General features: G+C 38.3%; 1 protein-coding gene across 1 annotated transcript in view; it reads right to left on the bottom strand.

Annotated features, from left to right (window-relative positions):
* Positions 1 to 18300, bottom strand: part of TCF4 (transcription factor 4) — a 326213-nt gene that overhangs the window by 22371 nt on the left and 285542 nt on the right. The window contains 4 exon segments of the mRNA XM_030566724.1: positions 3762 to 3965; positions 6303 to 6379; positions 9608 to 9686; positions 11056 to 11123. Of these exon segments, the coding sequence (XP_030422584.1) occupies positions 3762 to 3965; positions 6303 to 6379; positions 9608 to 9686; positions 11056 to 11123 (428 nt within the window).

Here is an 18300-nt window from a genome sequence, read left to right as displayed (position 1 = left end):
CGCCGGAAGAAACATATTTTAAAAATGAACCAAAAGAGAAACATTGACAACAATTAATAGTAAATAGCAGTAAATTACATTCATACCGAGCTACTTAGAAACAGCACCACTGATTTGTACTTATTAAATTTTACTCAATGTACTGTATTGTAGTTCCCTGAACACCCCTCTCTGCATTTGTTTGGTCAAGGACATAAGGAGAAAACCCCTTTTCATATAAAAAAGATATGGGATCTTTAAGGTCCACATGGATGACAGACTCAGTTTTTAAGGTCTCACACACAATAAAGTGCATAAGACTAAATAAGTAACTGCCTTCAAGGGATCAAAGCAAGAGTTGACTCTGCCAGGATATCTTAGAATGGCCTAGTGATCTGTTACAGTGGTTGATGACATCATTTGCTGCAGAAATACCAGCAAAGTTACTACCCTTTACAGTGCAAACTTCTGTGTTGATAGCACAGGAACATTAGAATTGCCATTAGATTAGAGCACAGTGGTCCATCTAGTCCATTATTCTGTCTCTGACAGTGGCTAATACCAGACGGTTTAGAGGAAGGTGCAAGAGACCTTGGAACGGATAACAATGGAGTTTCTAGAGAGGACATTTTTCCCTAACCTGTGTCAGAGGTTGGCTTATGCCCTGTGGCATGAGAGTTCACATTTTTTCTAAACATTGTATTGAATCTTATCTAAAGCAATGCTGGATGTTCTAATTATCTATATAATGTCCATTCCTATTCTGAATGCTACTAAGCTGTTGGCCTCTGTTACATCTTGCAGCAATGAATGTCATAGGTTAATTGTCAATTACCTTACTTTCTGTTTTACTGAACACCCCTTTCTTTAATTATAAGACAGGATGAATTGGACTACTAGATTCACCTTGTTTACTATACATTATTTTGTATACCTCTAGCCTTCCCCCTTTTATATATGTCCTTATTAAACAAATCCACCATGATCTGTTCAATGTCCAATTGTATGGAAATCTTTCCATGCTTCCAAGCATTTTTGTAGCCTGCCTTGAATCTCCTCTAATTCTACTATATTCTTTTTGAGACAGGGTAACCAGAAGTGAACACAAAACTCCAAATGAAAGCATACTCATGACTTATATAATGGAATTATAATATTTTCAATATTATTTTTATCACATTTATTTTGCCATCTTAACATTTTGTTTGCTTTTTTTTGACAGCTGAGCTGGGATTTCCACTGAACTGTCAACAGTGATGGCCAAGCCTTTTTCCTGAGTGGTTACAGTTAACTGAGAAATAGCAATGCATATAAGTATTTCAAATTATTCCTTCTAATATGCAATACTTTACACTTCCCAACCCTGAATTTCATGTGTCATCCTGTTGCCAATTAACCCAGCTTGGTCAAGTCCCCTTGAAGTTCCTCACACTCTTCTCTAGCCTTGACTAACCTAAATAATTTAAATCATCTGCAAACTACATCTGTCCCTTTTCCAGATCAGTGATACAGAACACTTCTCCTAGAACAAAATGTTGGGGTACCATAAGTGTTATCCTTTAATCATGTTGAAAATTGGACATTTAATCCTACTCCTCATTTGCTGTCTCTTATCCAGTTTCTAATCTATGAGTTCACTGTATGACTACTTTATTTCTTTAATAGCTTCTCACAAAGAATTTGTTTTGGGGTTTTGCAGGTCCAAATATGCACATCAGCTTGTTCTCCTTTACCTACTATCTTGCTGACATTTTCAGAAAAATCAAATAGATCAGACAGGCATGATTTTTCTTTACAGAGGCACAGGAACTACAAGATATTTTCCTTTGCAAGGTGTCAGACACCCATCATCAAAAAAATATATATAAAATAAGAAGACATTGCCCTCAACGGAGAAAAATCAGAAACTATAACAGGAAAATTAGGACTAATTCTGCAATGATAATACTAAATAGTATTTATTCATGCACGAAACTATACTGTGAGATCACTCATGTGAGAAAGTACTACTCAACATGACAAAAACTTGTAGAATAAGGCCCTCAGTAAGCTGGACAATGGTATTATCCAAGTATAGAGAAGGTCAGATATTCTGATGTGGGATATTTAATCCAATGTGAAAGCCACAAGTAATCATACATGATCCCAATTCACAAAAAGCACGTTAGCACATACTTAAGCATGTACTTAATTCCCATTGCTTAAGTGTTATCTTATATATGAATTATAGCCATCTATATCGCTATAGATATATGGGCATATGCTAAATACGGCACAGGTATGGATTACAGCAGTAATGCAAAAGGCTACAGATCTTAAGCCTGTAAAAATAATGGCTTAACCAAACTAATTAAGACCTAAAGATGGGACATAAGTAACTAACTCATAAATGACCCTATATCACAAGGTCACAAAATATAGAGTGATGTTATAAGTCAGCGTTGCTAAACTGCTCACAGATAACCACAAGATGCTAGTTTATACCAGCTTTAGATATTTGAAATCAGGAACATCAGCAGACAACAAGAATGCCATGACATATAATTGACATATGCATTAATAAGCTTGATGTAAAAGGTCTAGTAACCAATGGAAAAAGGGCATTCCAATGACAGTTGAGTAAAGAAATACAGATAAGGAAAAGGGACTGAAACCCCTACTGAATATGCATATAGCATTAAGCATAGTGGGGGTCAGCATAACACATTATAAAAGGTGCATACTATCCTACGTGCCCTGTGGAGATGCTAGGAAGACATCCACTGGTGGCGAAGAAGATGAGAATGATTATGACTGATACTTTGGGTTTCTCCTCAAGGGATAATGTGAGTTGATGTTTCATTGTGTTCTCTCTCCCTTTCGCCAGACTACAATGTGTGTATTGTTGTTTGGTTGGCTAATAAAAGTAATTATTACAAAAAGAGCACTGTGTTGTCCCTTTTGTGCACTATGGGGTCCCCTTTCTATTGATAATCTCTCTGCTACTGCTGATCTTGGACTGAACCCTCACAATTTAAAGTAAGTGCAAACCCTCCTATTGGGATGGGTAATTAGTTAAGTAACCCATGACCACAGATAAGGCTATAGGATGCATTTCTGAATTGGGGCCTATAACTGCAGCCAGATTCCTAGGAGGATGGGTCTCGAGCAGAAGTTTCAGGCTAAAAAAATTTTTTTTTTAAAAAAGGAATAGGAAAACAAAAAGGGAAGAGAGAGAATTCTGGATTTCTGCAGGGTCCTAAAAAAAGCAGTGCATTTATACTCACTCAAATTGAAATGGAAAGACAAAGAGTAGTAAAGGAAAAAACCTTGAAGATTCCTCTCTGATATACTTATTGGCATACGCATAGGAGAAAGATGGTGTACTATTCATACACTTGTCAGCCAACTAAATCTCTCAGACAAGCCAAACTATTTTAGAAAGGACTTTTAATGAGGCTGGATGCCAGAGTGCAGCAGCTTTTTGTCAATGGCAGCCTCACATCACATCAGTCAGTCTTAAAACACATCAAAGAATACAGTTTTTACTGTCATGAGCAAAATGTATAAAATAAACATAATACGTGCCTCAAACATATACAGTGTACGTTTAAAAATGTCTCTTAGTACTACAAAACCTCGCACAAATTAATTTGATACTTTTGTCATAAACATGAAAATAGCTGCAGCATTAGCACAAGTAGAAAGACTCAATATCATTTAAAAGCCTGCAAACCAGTTCAGAAATTCTAATTACTTTACTGTTTTTAAACCTGCACTGTCATTTAATCTCCATAGCTTACCATTAGTGAATGTCTATTGGCTGAAAGAAGGCCTGTCCCATATCCTGACCCAAGACCTCCCATTGCTCCATTGTGAGAAGGCCCTATTAATCCATGCATGTCGCTATGACTACCAGGCATGGCTGTTGAAGGCCCCACTGCGTGGTTCCGGAGAACATGAATAGCATCGTCCAGTCTTTCCAAACGGTCTTCAATCCGGCTTTGCTGTTTGTTTATGAAAAACAAATCAAGAGAACCATCAGCAAATATGAAGGGCCATTTAACATTTGAGACAAAACACACACAGATTAGGTATGCCACATACTGTACTGCTAGTTGGCATATGTGTGTGTGTGTGTGTGTGTCGGAGCAGGGGCGCGCGGGAGGGGGGAGGAGATGTGTAACTGAAAAGAGTTCCTTTTATTTCTTCCCCTTTTTAACAAATGTGATTATTTTTCTTAGGGAAATAATTAAACTAGCATTCTAGGGAATTAGAGAGAATTTAACACAAGCACAGTTTTCATTTTCATGGGCAAAACAGGTTCAATGATTCCTCATGAACATAATCATTACTGTATACATGTTGCCCTCTGTGATTTTTTAAAAGTTTTAGAGTTACCTTAAGCAAAAAGAAGAATATACATCTAACTTATATCAGTCTCTGACAAGGCCTATTCTCCCTATGTAATCAAAGAATTACGAACAAAAAGTTAGAAAGAACCTGTTAAGGCCATATAGTCCCATCTCCACAATTATTGAAATGTTCTCTATAACTGTACATCCTAAAACTACTTTCAAAAAATTGTTGGTAAGAGCAGTAATAAATACACCTCCTTAAAAGTTTAGAGCTCTGCAGCCTGTATGAGATGTGAAAAACATTACAAAACAGAGATGTACTGAACTGTTAGTGGTGGCAGCATTTCTTATCATTTTCCTTGTTTGTTCTAGTGTAACTCATCCCCCTCTAAAACAAAAACTTACACTCATCCCCACTCCAGGAGGAGAGGGAGCTGCTCATGTTACCACTAGAATTCTCCCTAAATATGAACCATAAACAGCAGCGATATTGACTTTAAAGAAATCTGATTGCTGCTTTACTGGATTACTTTCTTCCAATATCATCTTTCTTTTAGAAAAATAATGCCATGTTGTTGGCAAGTACAGGAAGAGGAGAAGCAATGGACTCAGAAATAATACATTGTATTTATGCTATATAGTGTCCTTCATGCAAGGAGTCCATAAAATTTTATAAAGATAAGGATTATTATCCGCATTTTACAGATGGGAAAACTGAGGCACACATGATGAACTATTTGCCCAAGGTCACAGAGCATCAGTGACAGAGTTAGGGATAGAACTCAAATCCCCTCTTCACATTATTACTAGGTCACACTGTCTCCACTGGCACATGTCATATCTGATAAGTGGGTGCCTAAAATTTCTTGTTCTTCAACAAGATATGAGAGGGGAAGGTGAAAGGGCCAACCCCAAATCACTGGGTAACTTTCCTGCTACAAAAAAATAATTATTCACTCACTTCAGATCTCTGGAGCATAAAGGTTACAAAAACACTGCTATTCTATACACACAACTACACACCACAGCAAGCTGGGATGAGCTAGAAAGTATCTGGCAATGAATCATGATACACATATTTGTATTGGGCCAGACACTGCAGTCCTTGCTAATTCCTGACTAAGAGAAAATTCCCATTGAAGTCAGATGGACTTTTCCATGATTCAGTATTAGATGATTATTTATTTTGTCTTCAGAAACACTCTGCTTTTTTATACTGAGACATTTTTGATCTTTACTATTATTTATAGAGCACCCAAAAGGTGCTAGGTGTTCTACAGAAATATAATGAGACAACTCCTTCCTTACTATCTAGACAGACAACAAACAGAAAAGAATGGGATAAATAATGTAGACTTTTTAAAAACCTTGCCCATTTGTCCCTAATGTGTTTCCAGCTGAACCCCAACTCTTACCTAATCTCTCCATATAAAACAATGTATTTATTTATTTATTATACTCTCGCTAGTGCTAGCCATAATTACCACCCCAATTCTGGCCAATTCATCCATCATATTAAGTCTACAATACTTGAAACACACCACAGAGAATCCAAAAGTATTATTTAGACCTCTACTGCACTTTCCCACCGTAAATAAAAGTAACCTGATTCATAACACTTACACCTGTCCTACATCATAGCAACCACTTACTTTTCTCCCTGATATCCCTTCAAGCAATCCCTCCTGGCTGTAAACAAAGCCCTCCTTTTGTAATTAATTTTCTTCATTCTGGAATGTTTCAACAATACATTATCTGTTATATGGTCAAACACGACATCCAAGTCAGTAACAGTTGATATCAAAATATCACAAATCAAAGGATTGGGCCCCCATGTCACTAACTTAGCAACGATCAAGTAGTGTAAACATCCAAGGGCACAGTAATCACTAACAAAATGCAAACCTGTGAGAGAAGTGTGGATGAGAAATGGAAAGAACAGCATGGAAAATACTGAGGCAGAGGAGGTCTCTAATCAAAACATACCAAAGAGTGTAAGGGACCTTCATAATTGGGAGATGATGATGCTTGCCCTCCATTTCTAGACCAAACAGCTGTGCCTGCTAATAGTAAAATGGGAATTACCATTAGAACTGTGCAAACAAAAATGTCTTTCAAACTTTCTGGACGATTTTGTAGACACGTAAATGCTGTTTTCCAGATAGTCTATAGGGCAGACATATGGACAACTTCCAAAATATACATGGATGAAAAAAAAAAGGTATTTTTGTAGTGAAGCACGTAGACGCAGGCCACAAAGCTGCCCCAGGCTGCTTCCTAACATAGAGGTTTTCATTGATTCGGCAGCTGTACCTAAGAAAGGCTTCAGCAGAAGGAAATGTCTCACTGGTAAAAGGAGAAGTAGCATTTTCAGAAGTGCTAAGAGGGGATTGCTAGACTTCTCTGTAAATCTAGCACACACTAGCTCATTATCCTAGCTGTGGTTCAAGACATATTTGATGCCACTGAACAAATCATTCAATCACTAAACTAATGGATTTGGGGGTTTTTAAGAAACAGGATTAAAAAAACAATAATAGTGTATGAATATCTAACTCAAAATTCAGTTGCAACTTGTCATTCTACAGATGCTCTCATTTAACTCCTAAGATTTGCACTTTCTTAAGGTAGACGATGTTATTTTGCACTTACAAAACTTAAAAGGAGCTAACTCTTGGTTTATATTAGTTTACATCTCTTGAACCAAATCTGTTTCTGCTGAAGGTTTAAGTGTGAAATATATAAAATCTCAACTTTTGCAGTATCATTTCTTTTAAACAAAGATGTGTCACTATTAAAGGGGCACACTAGACTTGAGGACAGAAATATTGGTTGAAATACTTTCCCCAGAAGGTTGTGTTTATGGCACACTGATCAGATTATTTGTATTGTTAGGGCTTCTTTGTCTGAAGCATATAATCTTTTGAACACTCTTATGAAACAAGGCTACGGATTCAAGGTGGAGCTATTAGGATTTTAATCTTAAAACGGAAGTTAAGTGGCATTTTCTGGGTTTAGAAGGTCAGGCCAGGATTGATCTTATGGCATTTTCCAGCCTCTCAGTATGCCATATTGACAAAATGGTGTTAACTTTGATTATATCTGGCACATTCACTACCAAATTCTGGTCTCCATAGATTTTCATTGTCTTTAACTTGTGATTTTGTCGCATCACTGACCATCAGGACTTTCATATTGTTTCTGACGCCCATTATATCCTGAAGCATAAACAGTTCAGTTCTCCTTTGAATGTATGTCACTTATTTGTATTGACGTTGACCCTTGGATCTCTTTATCAAGTAAACTTTGTGAAAAAAAATGAAATCTATATTGCTTTACATACAACTACTTTCCTCAACTTCAACTCAAATCCTTTCTTTATAGTACAAGATGGAAATGATGGCAAAGCCCCCAAAAGAAATGTAGCACATAGGGTGCTGTCTAGGGACAGGGACTGGTTCAGACAAATAAGGACTGTCTGTTGTCCTCCTAAACCCTTCACTGGGTCTTACTCCATGATGGAGAGGGGGGTGGCCAATCTTCAAAGAAGGATTGATGTTGGAAAAAGGCAGCAGTCCCCACCCCTACCCCCACCCCCAGTGCATTTTGGGGGGACATGTTTGATTAATGTCACCACAACCATCTCACGTTCAATGGCAGATGTTCCTGAGGGAGATCTTCCTATCCCTCTTCAGTGGAACTTTTCTCTTCAAGGCGAGGTTTGGGGACCTGCTATCTTTCTTCAGACATAGCTTGCCTTCAGGTGTTGGCTGGCCAGTCCACTCCTCACTCTCATTAACCCTTTCACTGGAATCTTGTCTCTTCAAAAAGTACTTTGGGGTTTGTGCCTCCAAGATTGTTGAAGCACTGTGAAACCTCAGGGCGTATAAGATCTATACCTCTCTCCAGAACTGCTAATCTCCTTGAGGGACAGATCATTCTTACTCCAGGATTTAACAATACCATGCTACACTCAGGAGTATAAACTACGGTGTCTTTTAAAATGTCAAAGTGAGATTGACAGGACTTCCCCATACGAGTTCCTCGGTCTCACAGGACCAGAGAGGGGGAGCAGGATGCCTGGTCACCCACTGAAACAGATCCAGTGTTGACTCCCCCAAGAAGGTAACATAGGTAAGTTAGATCAAGAGCCTCTCAGATATAGTTATATGGTGAGGGAGTGTTTAAGGCTCTTGTGGGAAAGTCTCAAAGTTTCATACAATCTGAATTAGCTTCATATAGGCGTCAACAATTTCTGATGCTCATTAGAACCTAACTGCCTCTGATTCTTTTCAGCTTAGCCCTTCACTAGTGCTAGTATATGCCTCCCACACTGAAAATTCAGCTATGAGGCTTATTTAGAAATAAAATTATACCACCAAAATATCTGTATCTTTTGAATAAGGACATCCTTAATATCACAGTGCACTATAAATGAGTTAAGCTTACTATGGCTCTTTGCACACAGCCACATTTTACGGATCAAATTATGGCAGGCACTTTGCTTAGGACCCCTGAGGTCTTTGTCTACACAACAAAGAAAAACCTGTGGCTAGTCTGTGCCAGCCGACTCGGGCTTGTGGGGCTGTTTCATATCCGTCTAGACTTCTGGACTCGGGCTGGAACCTGAGCTCTGGGACCCACCCAGCACAAAGGGTCCTAGAGCCCAAGCTCCAGCCTGAACCTCAAAGTCTACACAGGAATAAAACAGCACTGCAACCCATGCTCCGCAAGCTCGAGTTAGCTGGCACGAGCCAGCCACGGGTTTTTTTTTGCTGGGCAGACATACCCTGAGAGAAAAATCATGGCAAATAGTAAGAATGACTGAGAGAATCTGGTTCCCCCAAAACCTAGAGAAAGGCTACTGTGTAAAGTCCTGTTAACTCCTTTCACAAAGCGGCCTGGCCTGTCGGCTAAGAGATGTGATCTAAATCCTTACACATGTCTACCCTCTTGAGGAACATTCAGAACAATCTGTTTATGGGGGTTGTCTGGGGCCAGAATATGGGTGTCTATTAACACTGCTTTTTTGTAGCAGGCAAAGGCATCTATTTAAAAGTAATTATGATCTTCTCTTCATGTTGATTAAAATATGTCTTTTATAGCGTATTTCCATTCATCTCAGTGAGTACAATAGTTAGCCTGTATGGGCGTTGTATTTATAAGAAAATATCCTAATGCTATTGTCTGGATGTAAATCACACATCCAGATCCAGCAGGAGTTTATTTAAATTCCTCCTACCAAAAAATATGTTGAAATGTTCAGTAAAATATAATTGTAATAACAATACCTGAGAGAGAAGGGGGAGAACCAACAGGAGTTGAAGGATTTGATGAAAAGCTGTTGTTGGTGTGATCTGGAGAATAGATCTTTAAAAGATGATAAAGAATTAATCTAAATCCATCATAAACGGATGCAGAAAGAAATATGGAATTCTTATGAATTCAGTCCATTTAAATGAAAGCAGGACAGGTTATAAAGCCTATTACTTTCATCTTATTTTTTTTTAAATAAAGACAAAACTATATTGGATGTAGGAAGACAAACACTAGAATTCTCTTAGCTGAGACATCTTTATGGAAACAGACATTTTCCAATTAAGAGACGGTTCTGATTGCCACTGTCTCTTTAGGGTACATGATGGTGGGTGCATACATTTTATTTCACAGATTACTTTAAGAATGAGCATTGTACAAAGCCTTACAACATTTCTGAAAATTATACTACAGTAAAATTAAATCCTTTAACAGCCCAAATAGAGCAAAAGGAACAAAGGACGGCACAGTGGGTAATTTATAACAGCAAACACCAAAGACCACTTGTCAATAACTATGATAAGACAAGACCAGGTGTGCCACTGGAATGGGTGAGGTGTGCCATTTAACTGCTGCTTAGAGTCAGTGATATGCAGTACACTGAATTTGCATCATGGTGATTGCCCTCGTTAATCATGTATGCCATACATCAGGAACCATTTAAAAGTGGACTCTCTACTATAACTGTCATTCCGGGCAACCTATTGTCTTTTTTTTTTTTTTGTCTTTTTAACGAAACATCTGCAGAATATGCAAAAAAATTAACTCTCATGAGAACTCAGTGGAACCCACTCTGCCCAGAAAATAATTTACGCTAGTCCTTATTAGAAAGTCAACACATGCAACAATAACTGCCCAGTGATATCTGAGGTGCATCATTATTTCCTTTTACTTAGAACGGGAAATGTGCTATATACCTCAGGGATTACTGAGAGACAGCTACTGGTTAATGCTGGCTTTTTAATGGCGACCTCTGTAATGGAATAGATGGGAACTAGGGTGAAAAATATAAAATCTGAAAGCAAAAGAAAATCTAGATGAATTCTGTTTACAGATCATTGGATAACACAGAACCAAACCTACCACTGATTTTTAGGCAACCTCCCTCCCATTGTTTTTGATAAGTGAAGTGTGTGGAAGATTGAAGGACATGGCTCCTAGTCATTAAGTGCCCATGAACAGTATAAGATTTCCAGTCATTTAATTTCTTTTCTGTTATAAAATTAACTCTAAAACTTTTTTAAAACATAATTTCACATCGATCATTAAATATTTCAATTGATAGTAACTCAACGCTGATGACCTCTGAAATCAAATCTCTCCTGTTTGCTGTTCATCTTCTTAAAATCCAGGCATCCATTGCTGATTAAAGTTCACACTTCAAAAATGACAAACGTGTAAACCAAAGTAAATATTTCCTTACAGAGGCAAGTGCTTTCCCCAGTGCATCACCAGTCTGTGAGCTGCCTGCTGCCCCACTTCCTCTGTTTGCTGAAAAACAAAAGATTGAGTGTAAAAACAGGCTGTGAGACATCTGAGTTTTCTATTCCTGGTCCACTTACTCATAATTTAATTGCATTATAATGCTAATTACATCACATTAATCTTTAATTGCCATTAATTTGTTTGCTAAGGTAGATATCAAACATATTAATATTACAATTTTGGTGACAAAATATAAACTTGACATCTCTGGGGTTTTTCAAATATATTGCATATTTGATACCACTTGACCATATGGTTTTATGTTTTCTAAATGAATGGCAGTCAATAGTAAAGAATAGTCAAAGATATGAAGTTCATAACCAGATAAGCCTATGTAATATGTAGCCTTGTGTTCAGAAATGGCTGCTTTTCTTTACCCTCTAGTACATAATCATATTTTCTACCAATGAAAGCTTACCATATTTACATTCTAAATCATTCCAAATTAATACCTTGTAGCACTTTATAGCACCTTTCTTCTTCAAGAATCCCAAAGCACTTCTTAAAAGTATAAATGCTGTATATACATATTGCATGCAAAAAATTTGCATTAAATCCTTAAGGTTGCAAAATCAAGGACTCTGAAGTTAGGAAATTCCTGAATTAAGGTTGCCTGTGCAACTGTAATGATAACAAACAGTCTTTAATTACATGATCACATACTATTTTTTCCACAGTATTTCTGCCTCATTCAGTGCATAGACTGGACATAGCTCACTTAACGAATAGTTATTGATTTTGTTTTCTCTTCATTCAATGTGTGGCCCTTTGTCTTGTTTACTGCGGGCTATTAGACCTTGCTTTGAAGAAAGAATTATTAATTTCCTCATGGGATTTTCTATGGCATTCATCACTGCAATATCAGAATGCTTCACACATATTAATACATTTATTTTTACAATGCTCCTGTAAGATGAGGGACTATTATCCCCTTTTTACTGAAAGGAATGAGAAACAGAGACAGAAAAGTCAAAAGTATCCAACAATTTTGAGTGCCCAATTTGAGACACCCAGGACCTGTGTTTTCAGTGCACTTAGCATAATATGGCACATATGCTCAAAACAAAACTCTGAAAGTAAGTGCTCAGCACTTCTAAAAATCAGACCCAGAAAATAAGGAGCACACAATTAATGATCACTGTGGAAAATCTGGTTTAAGTGAGTGGACTAGTATCACATAGGAACTCTGTGGCATGGGCAGGGATAGAATCCAATTCTTCAGGGCAGCATTCAACTGCCTTAACTGTGACACCAGACATTTTCTTTCCTCCCTCATTCGCTACATATCTTTCAACTTTTGCAACTTTCAACTTTTGCAACAAATTAAGCAGCATTTCTGCAGACAACAGCCTCATTCACTGCCTCATAACCCTGCTCCACCCACATAGCATGCCCAGCCTGTGCACAGAATGAAGCAGGGATTCTGGAAAAAAATTAGTATGTGATCATGTAATTAAAGACTGTATCATTATGCATACACACAAGGGGACCGGATTTAGGTTGAACAGGCAATCTTAATTCTGGTATGTCCTAACTTCTGAGTGCTTGACTTTGCAACCTTAATAATATTCTTTTAATATAGCATTTCTGTGTAATTTCCTAGGGCTTTTAAAAGAGCAAACAAGCAAACAAAAAAACCAAAACAAAATACATTCCATCATATGGCATCATATTGACACTCGCATGATTGATTAGGAGAGGTGGAACCTTTAGATCCATCAAACAGACACCTTCCATTTAAGCTAACAAAGTAAAAAATGGCAGTAGTAAGTTGTCATCCTCTATGTGGACCAAGGGAATGAGACAATTTGCCAGCGGTTTCACAAATATTTGCTGACACTAGAGGAATGATGAGTTGCAGGAATCTTGAGTCACAGGCTCTGCAGAGGAGTGTGTTCTAGTCATCACAGACTGTTCTGCCCATTCCTCCTCAAGCATCACCTTCTGCCCCGTCTCATCCAATCTACCCTGTCCTAATCCTGTCTCTTCCCCACCTCTGGCTCCTCGACCCAATCCCATTCTCGTCACTTAGCCAGCCTCAGTCTCCATTCCTCAGGTTTCTCATACAAATTCCAGGCTCCATGCCCAACAAGTTCTAGTCTCAATGCCTCCAAACTTCCTGTGCCAATCTCTCACTCCCCCAGCTCCTCACTCAACTTGTCTCTCTCCCCACAGTGACCTCCAATATCTTCTCCCCTGGCCACATACCTGATCCCCACACGTTCCTAGTTCCAATCTCACTTTTCATCCATCCCAGTAGCTCCCCACCTTGCCCCAGTGTGTCTGTGCAGCCACTTCCAGTTCTCTGTCTCTCACACCTGATCATCATCAGACCTGCCTACCCTTCCCTTCACCTGGGTAGTTCTAAATATCAGTCTTCTTTCCCCCACCCACAACTTCCTGTCCTAGTTTCCCACACCCCTACCAGCCTCCATTCCCTATCCTTCTCCCTGCTTCTGGTCTCAATCTATTCCGTCCACTCCTGTAGATCTATCTCTTGTCCCCTCTGAATTTGAATCGGGCAGCTTCCGACTCCATGCTTCCTAGGCCCAGCAGGGAGGTCACTGAGAGCACAGCAGGGAGAGACTCCCTGCTCTCAGTTCAGCTGCCCAGTCCTGGGTCCAACATAGTCCACAAAATCCAGAGTTGAAACTGCAGCGAAAGTCCTGCTCAGCAACGGGCTGGAGCACACCCAATGTGGATGGAATCATCAGGGAATTTAGCTTCTAAAATTTAAGAAGTCTCTACTGAGCACATTCAAGTGTGATTTCTTAAAAGGCATATAATTTGGCCAAATCTGGGTAGATTTTCACAAGGAAAGCCAAAGGTACAATCCTGACAAAAAGGCCACTGTCCTGCCAAATTCCAAGTCTGTGCTCCAAGGTATGGGGGCACTACACCTTTTTTAAAAGGGGAAAAACACTGTTTCTTCTCTCACTTCATTCTCAGAAACAGCTGAAGCATTTTAGATGAAATTTTCAAGAAAAATTCAGCCTGAGGCAGATACCTGACTTGGGAAATTTCAGCCAGAAAGGCTAAAGCTTGGCAATTTTATAAGCAACTGAAAATAGGGTCTGGTAAGAATTGTCGGACAATCTTAATAATCTATGGTGTTACTACCTTCCCTATTTTAAAAGCACTGAACAGCACAAATCTACTGGACACTCTAAACAGGTGGAGAAGGGAAATTTTGTTCACGGCAGTTAGTATAAATCAGGGGTTCTCAAACTGGGGGTTGGGACCCCTGAGGGGGTCGCGAGGTTATTATATGGGGGGGTTGTAAGCTGTCAGCCTCCATTTCAAACCCCGCTTTGCCTCCAGCATTTACAATGGTATTAAATATATAAAAACGTGTTTTTAATGTATGGGTGGGGGTCGCACTCAGAGGCTTGCTTTGTGAAAGGGGTCACCAGTACAAAAGTCTGAGAACCTGTGGTACAAATATACTGCAGATAGGCTCCCTGCTTTTGGTGTCGCTTCTGATTCAACTCACATGTTTCCTCCTCTTTCTCCTCTCAAGGAGAAGGGTTTTTGAAACTTTGCATTGTGCAGTGGGACTTGTCCTGGAAATTCCATAGGCTACATGATGTAGAGACACTGCTTTCCTCATGCATCCTCTGCTCACTTTCATGTCCATTGTTTCCCCTCCTCCCACACAATAGAAGGGAACTTATAGCCTTGTACTAGAAAATGTATGGGATAAGCATTTAGTCATTATGCCAGATAGACAAAATACGTAGCACATGTTCTAAAACTCTAAGTATTTGCAATAGTTGAAATGTGTTTGCATCTACCCTGCTCTACTATGAAAGGTGAGCAACTATCAGTAAAGCAGCAAAGTAAGAAATCCTCTTAAAAACACCAAAGAGCAATTTTAAACTCATGTACCGTACATACCTCTGATCATTAAAGGTAAGCTTTCATATTAGAGAAAACATGAGAGAAATGGAATACTTAAACAAAACAGAACTAGCATTGCAAATGTTTGGATCTTTGCCTCACACTCACTCCCTTTGTTTGCATACTCAGTGAAGTCATCAACCTGTATTTATGACATCAAAGCCCACAGCTAGGGAAACAACTGTGGCTTGACAACAACTGATCATGATGATTGCATCATGAGTAAACATGCCATAATCATGACTTCCCTGAAGGAGTAAATAAGAGGTACAGAAGGGCATTAGGAGAGTAAGCCTTAATTATAAACTAGACATGCATTGCATATTATGTACCATCAGCAATCTGCTGTAGCCTAGGTTTTGTGGGGAAACAGAGGATGGCTCTTTTCACTCTCCCACAAGCAGCAAAATCACAGAAGGGAAGTCTTCCTGCATCTAAAAAGAGCATCATCCCCAATTTACGATGCCTAATCTCCCTTATGAAGCGTAGCTCCTTCACCAGAAAAAGATCTTCTCTACCCAGCTGGAGGCATAAGTGCTCCAAATGAAAAATGTTGATACCTACTTCCTTGTCATGTTACCTAACTCCACTATAAAACTTGAAAGCACTCTATATGGTTCCCTCTGTCAAAAGAGTTGTTTCTGCCTCCAAGAGGTTGAGCCTCTTTCTGTACTGAAATCATTTCCAGGGGGAAAAAAAAGAGTGCTTGGTGTGAACGAGAACAGTATTCTGAGTCTATTTTCCTTGACAACATGGAAGGTATAATTAAAGTGGAAATATCATAGCTTGTATATTTTAACTTGACTAGGTAAGAAAACATCAAGTTAGAAAGAACCGCTCTTTATCTCAGTATATTAAAGCATAGTGACACCTCTGCTTCTGTCACAGCACTACCAAAAAATACAGTTCTGGTAATTACACATGAAATGTCAATGGTTTTATCTTTAACTCAGATATATCTGAATGTTTTCCCCACTATTAAAGCCCTTTTCAACGGCTAATGTCTTTAGCGGAAGGAGATTTTGATTAAATTAATTTAGAAATGTTTCTCTAGTGTTGCTGGCACATACATCCTCGATTGCTTTATTTTTTGGTAATATTTTTACTCATTATTGTACACTAAAAAAATTAGCGTATAGGGCAATAGTTGTTTATTTGTGATCTCAGCTTAGTTTGAAATTAGGTCTGCAAGAAATACAAAGTTTTAGGATTTATTCCTCTGAATCACAGTGGAGAGTAAGAAGTATTTACACTCACAGATAACAAAAAATGTAAAGTCAAAGAAACAGAAGTCCTGGTGTTAATTAGAGATAAATGTTTAAGTAATGTAATGTAAATACTGTAAATTCTAACCTAAAAGTTTGTAACTTGAATAATTTCAGACTGACATCTAGAAATTGAGTCACATATTTCAGAAAGTAAACTATAAAACAAATCAAAACCTAAACACTCTGTATTTTCTTCTGGATATTTGTTTTAAAGAAAGTGATTCTCTAATTCAAAAAAAGGCAATCAGAAAACTCTTCTTTCAGATCTTCACAGAGAATATAAACTCCAACAGTTTGCTGTCTCCACATGCGTGGAAATCCCATTTGTTAACAGCAAAGAACCGTTTGCATATAAGGAGAGTAGTTTCTCAGAGTCACACTGTACTATTCAGATCCTTTAAAATAATTTAACCCAGTGATTAGGATTAAGGTTGCATATACAGATACCATACTCTGACTAAGTTCCCAGTATTACACTACTTATTACTAAGAACAAAGGAATTCCTCCTATATACTGCATGTAAGAACTCTGAAGACTAACAGCTATGAGAGATAGTAGAGAAAGTGAACAAGGTAAGGGAACTGACAGATAACTCCGCCCAAGAGATCAAACTGGACACATCCAGACTTTGAACTCAGATCTGTTCCTGAAAGAGAAAACTGCATAGTCTGAGAGTAAATGGGATGTGTGTACACTACAAGTGCGTCAGTGGAACAACTGTAGCATGGCAGCTACACCGCTGTAGTAGACACTTGCTACGGTGATGGAATGAATTTTTCCACACTGTAGTAAATCCTTGACAGGCGGTACCTAGGTTGACAGAAAAACTCCCCTGTCACCCTAGTGGTTTCTAATATAGGGTTTATGTTGGTTTAACTACATTTCTCAGGGGTGTGAAAAATTCACATCCCATAGCAACATAACTACATTGACTTAAGTGCTAGGTTAAGTGTTAGATCAGGCCCGAGATTACTCTAAATAAATGGGGCTATTGTATATTTCTTTCTATTTCTCAAATAAATTAGCATTTTGTTTAAATGTAAACAAATCTTTTGTTTAGCTGGTATGGTGATGTAAGTGCCAATTGAAACTTTTGGGTGACAAGAAAATCTCTACCCTTAGGGGAATAAGTGAAAACAGATATGGCTAATTGCTTTAGAAGTACATAAGGTCCTAACAAGAGGTTCACTATGGTCTGTGGTCTGACAGCAGTTGGGGGTCTGCTTAGCACATTGAGCCTCATGGACTTCAGGGGTAAAAGGACCAAGCCCAGAGAGATTGTCTTGACAAGCCCTAGATGTAGGACAGACTCCAAATTGTATAAGAGGAAAGGAGCAGTTAACTCATGGCATCCCAGATAAGCAGATGACCTGCATTATTATTCTTTTCCTAACAAGCTTATTCTTTTTTCATTCATTAAAATATAAAGTAACTATTGAAAATTTAATATATTACATATAATTAATTACACATTGAAGATATACATGAAGTAGGTTTATTTGATTGTTTTGGTATGCAATGAAATTAGGATGCTTAAACAGTTGGTATGTAACTTGAACTTCTGTAAAGAACCACCACTGGTATCTTAAGTGGTGCCCTACATAGAAGAATGCTATATGAAAAATAAGGAGGTGCACCAGGGCTATACTTTGGGGTGGGATCACAAGAAAAATTCCCCTAAGTATGTGTTTTCCCAGACATTTGGGGAAACAAACATTGGGGCTGATTCATTTATATGTGGATCCAAAACTAAAAGTACTGCCCTTAGCTAGCTGAATAAAACCACACCTGGTCAAGAATGGCTTTTGTTAGAAACCAAAACAAAACAAAGCTCCTCATACAAATAAGACAAGCTCCTGCTCTAAATGGGAAAGCAGGGGGAGAAGACAGGGAATGTTTATCCTTATGGCCCTGTTTTCATCCTTCACTTGCAAGTTCATCTTGATGAATGTATGAGCTTTAGCATGGATATATTTTTCTAATATACATTGGAACTTAAATTAATGCTAGCATT

Source organism: Gopherus evgoodei, chromosome 6 (assembly GCF_007399415.2).
Source record: "Gopherus evgoodei ecotype Sinaloan lineage chromosome 6, rGopEvg1_v1.p, whole genome shotgun sequence".
Lineage (NCBI taxonomy): Eukaryota > Metazoa > Chordata > Testudines > Testudinidae > Gopherus > Gopherus evgoodei.
The sequence above is the reverse complement of the archived record's forward strand: the minus strand, read 5'-3'. Positions and strand labels throughout refer to the sequence as shown.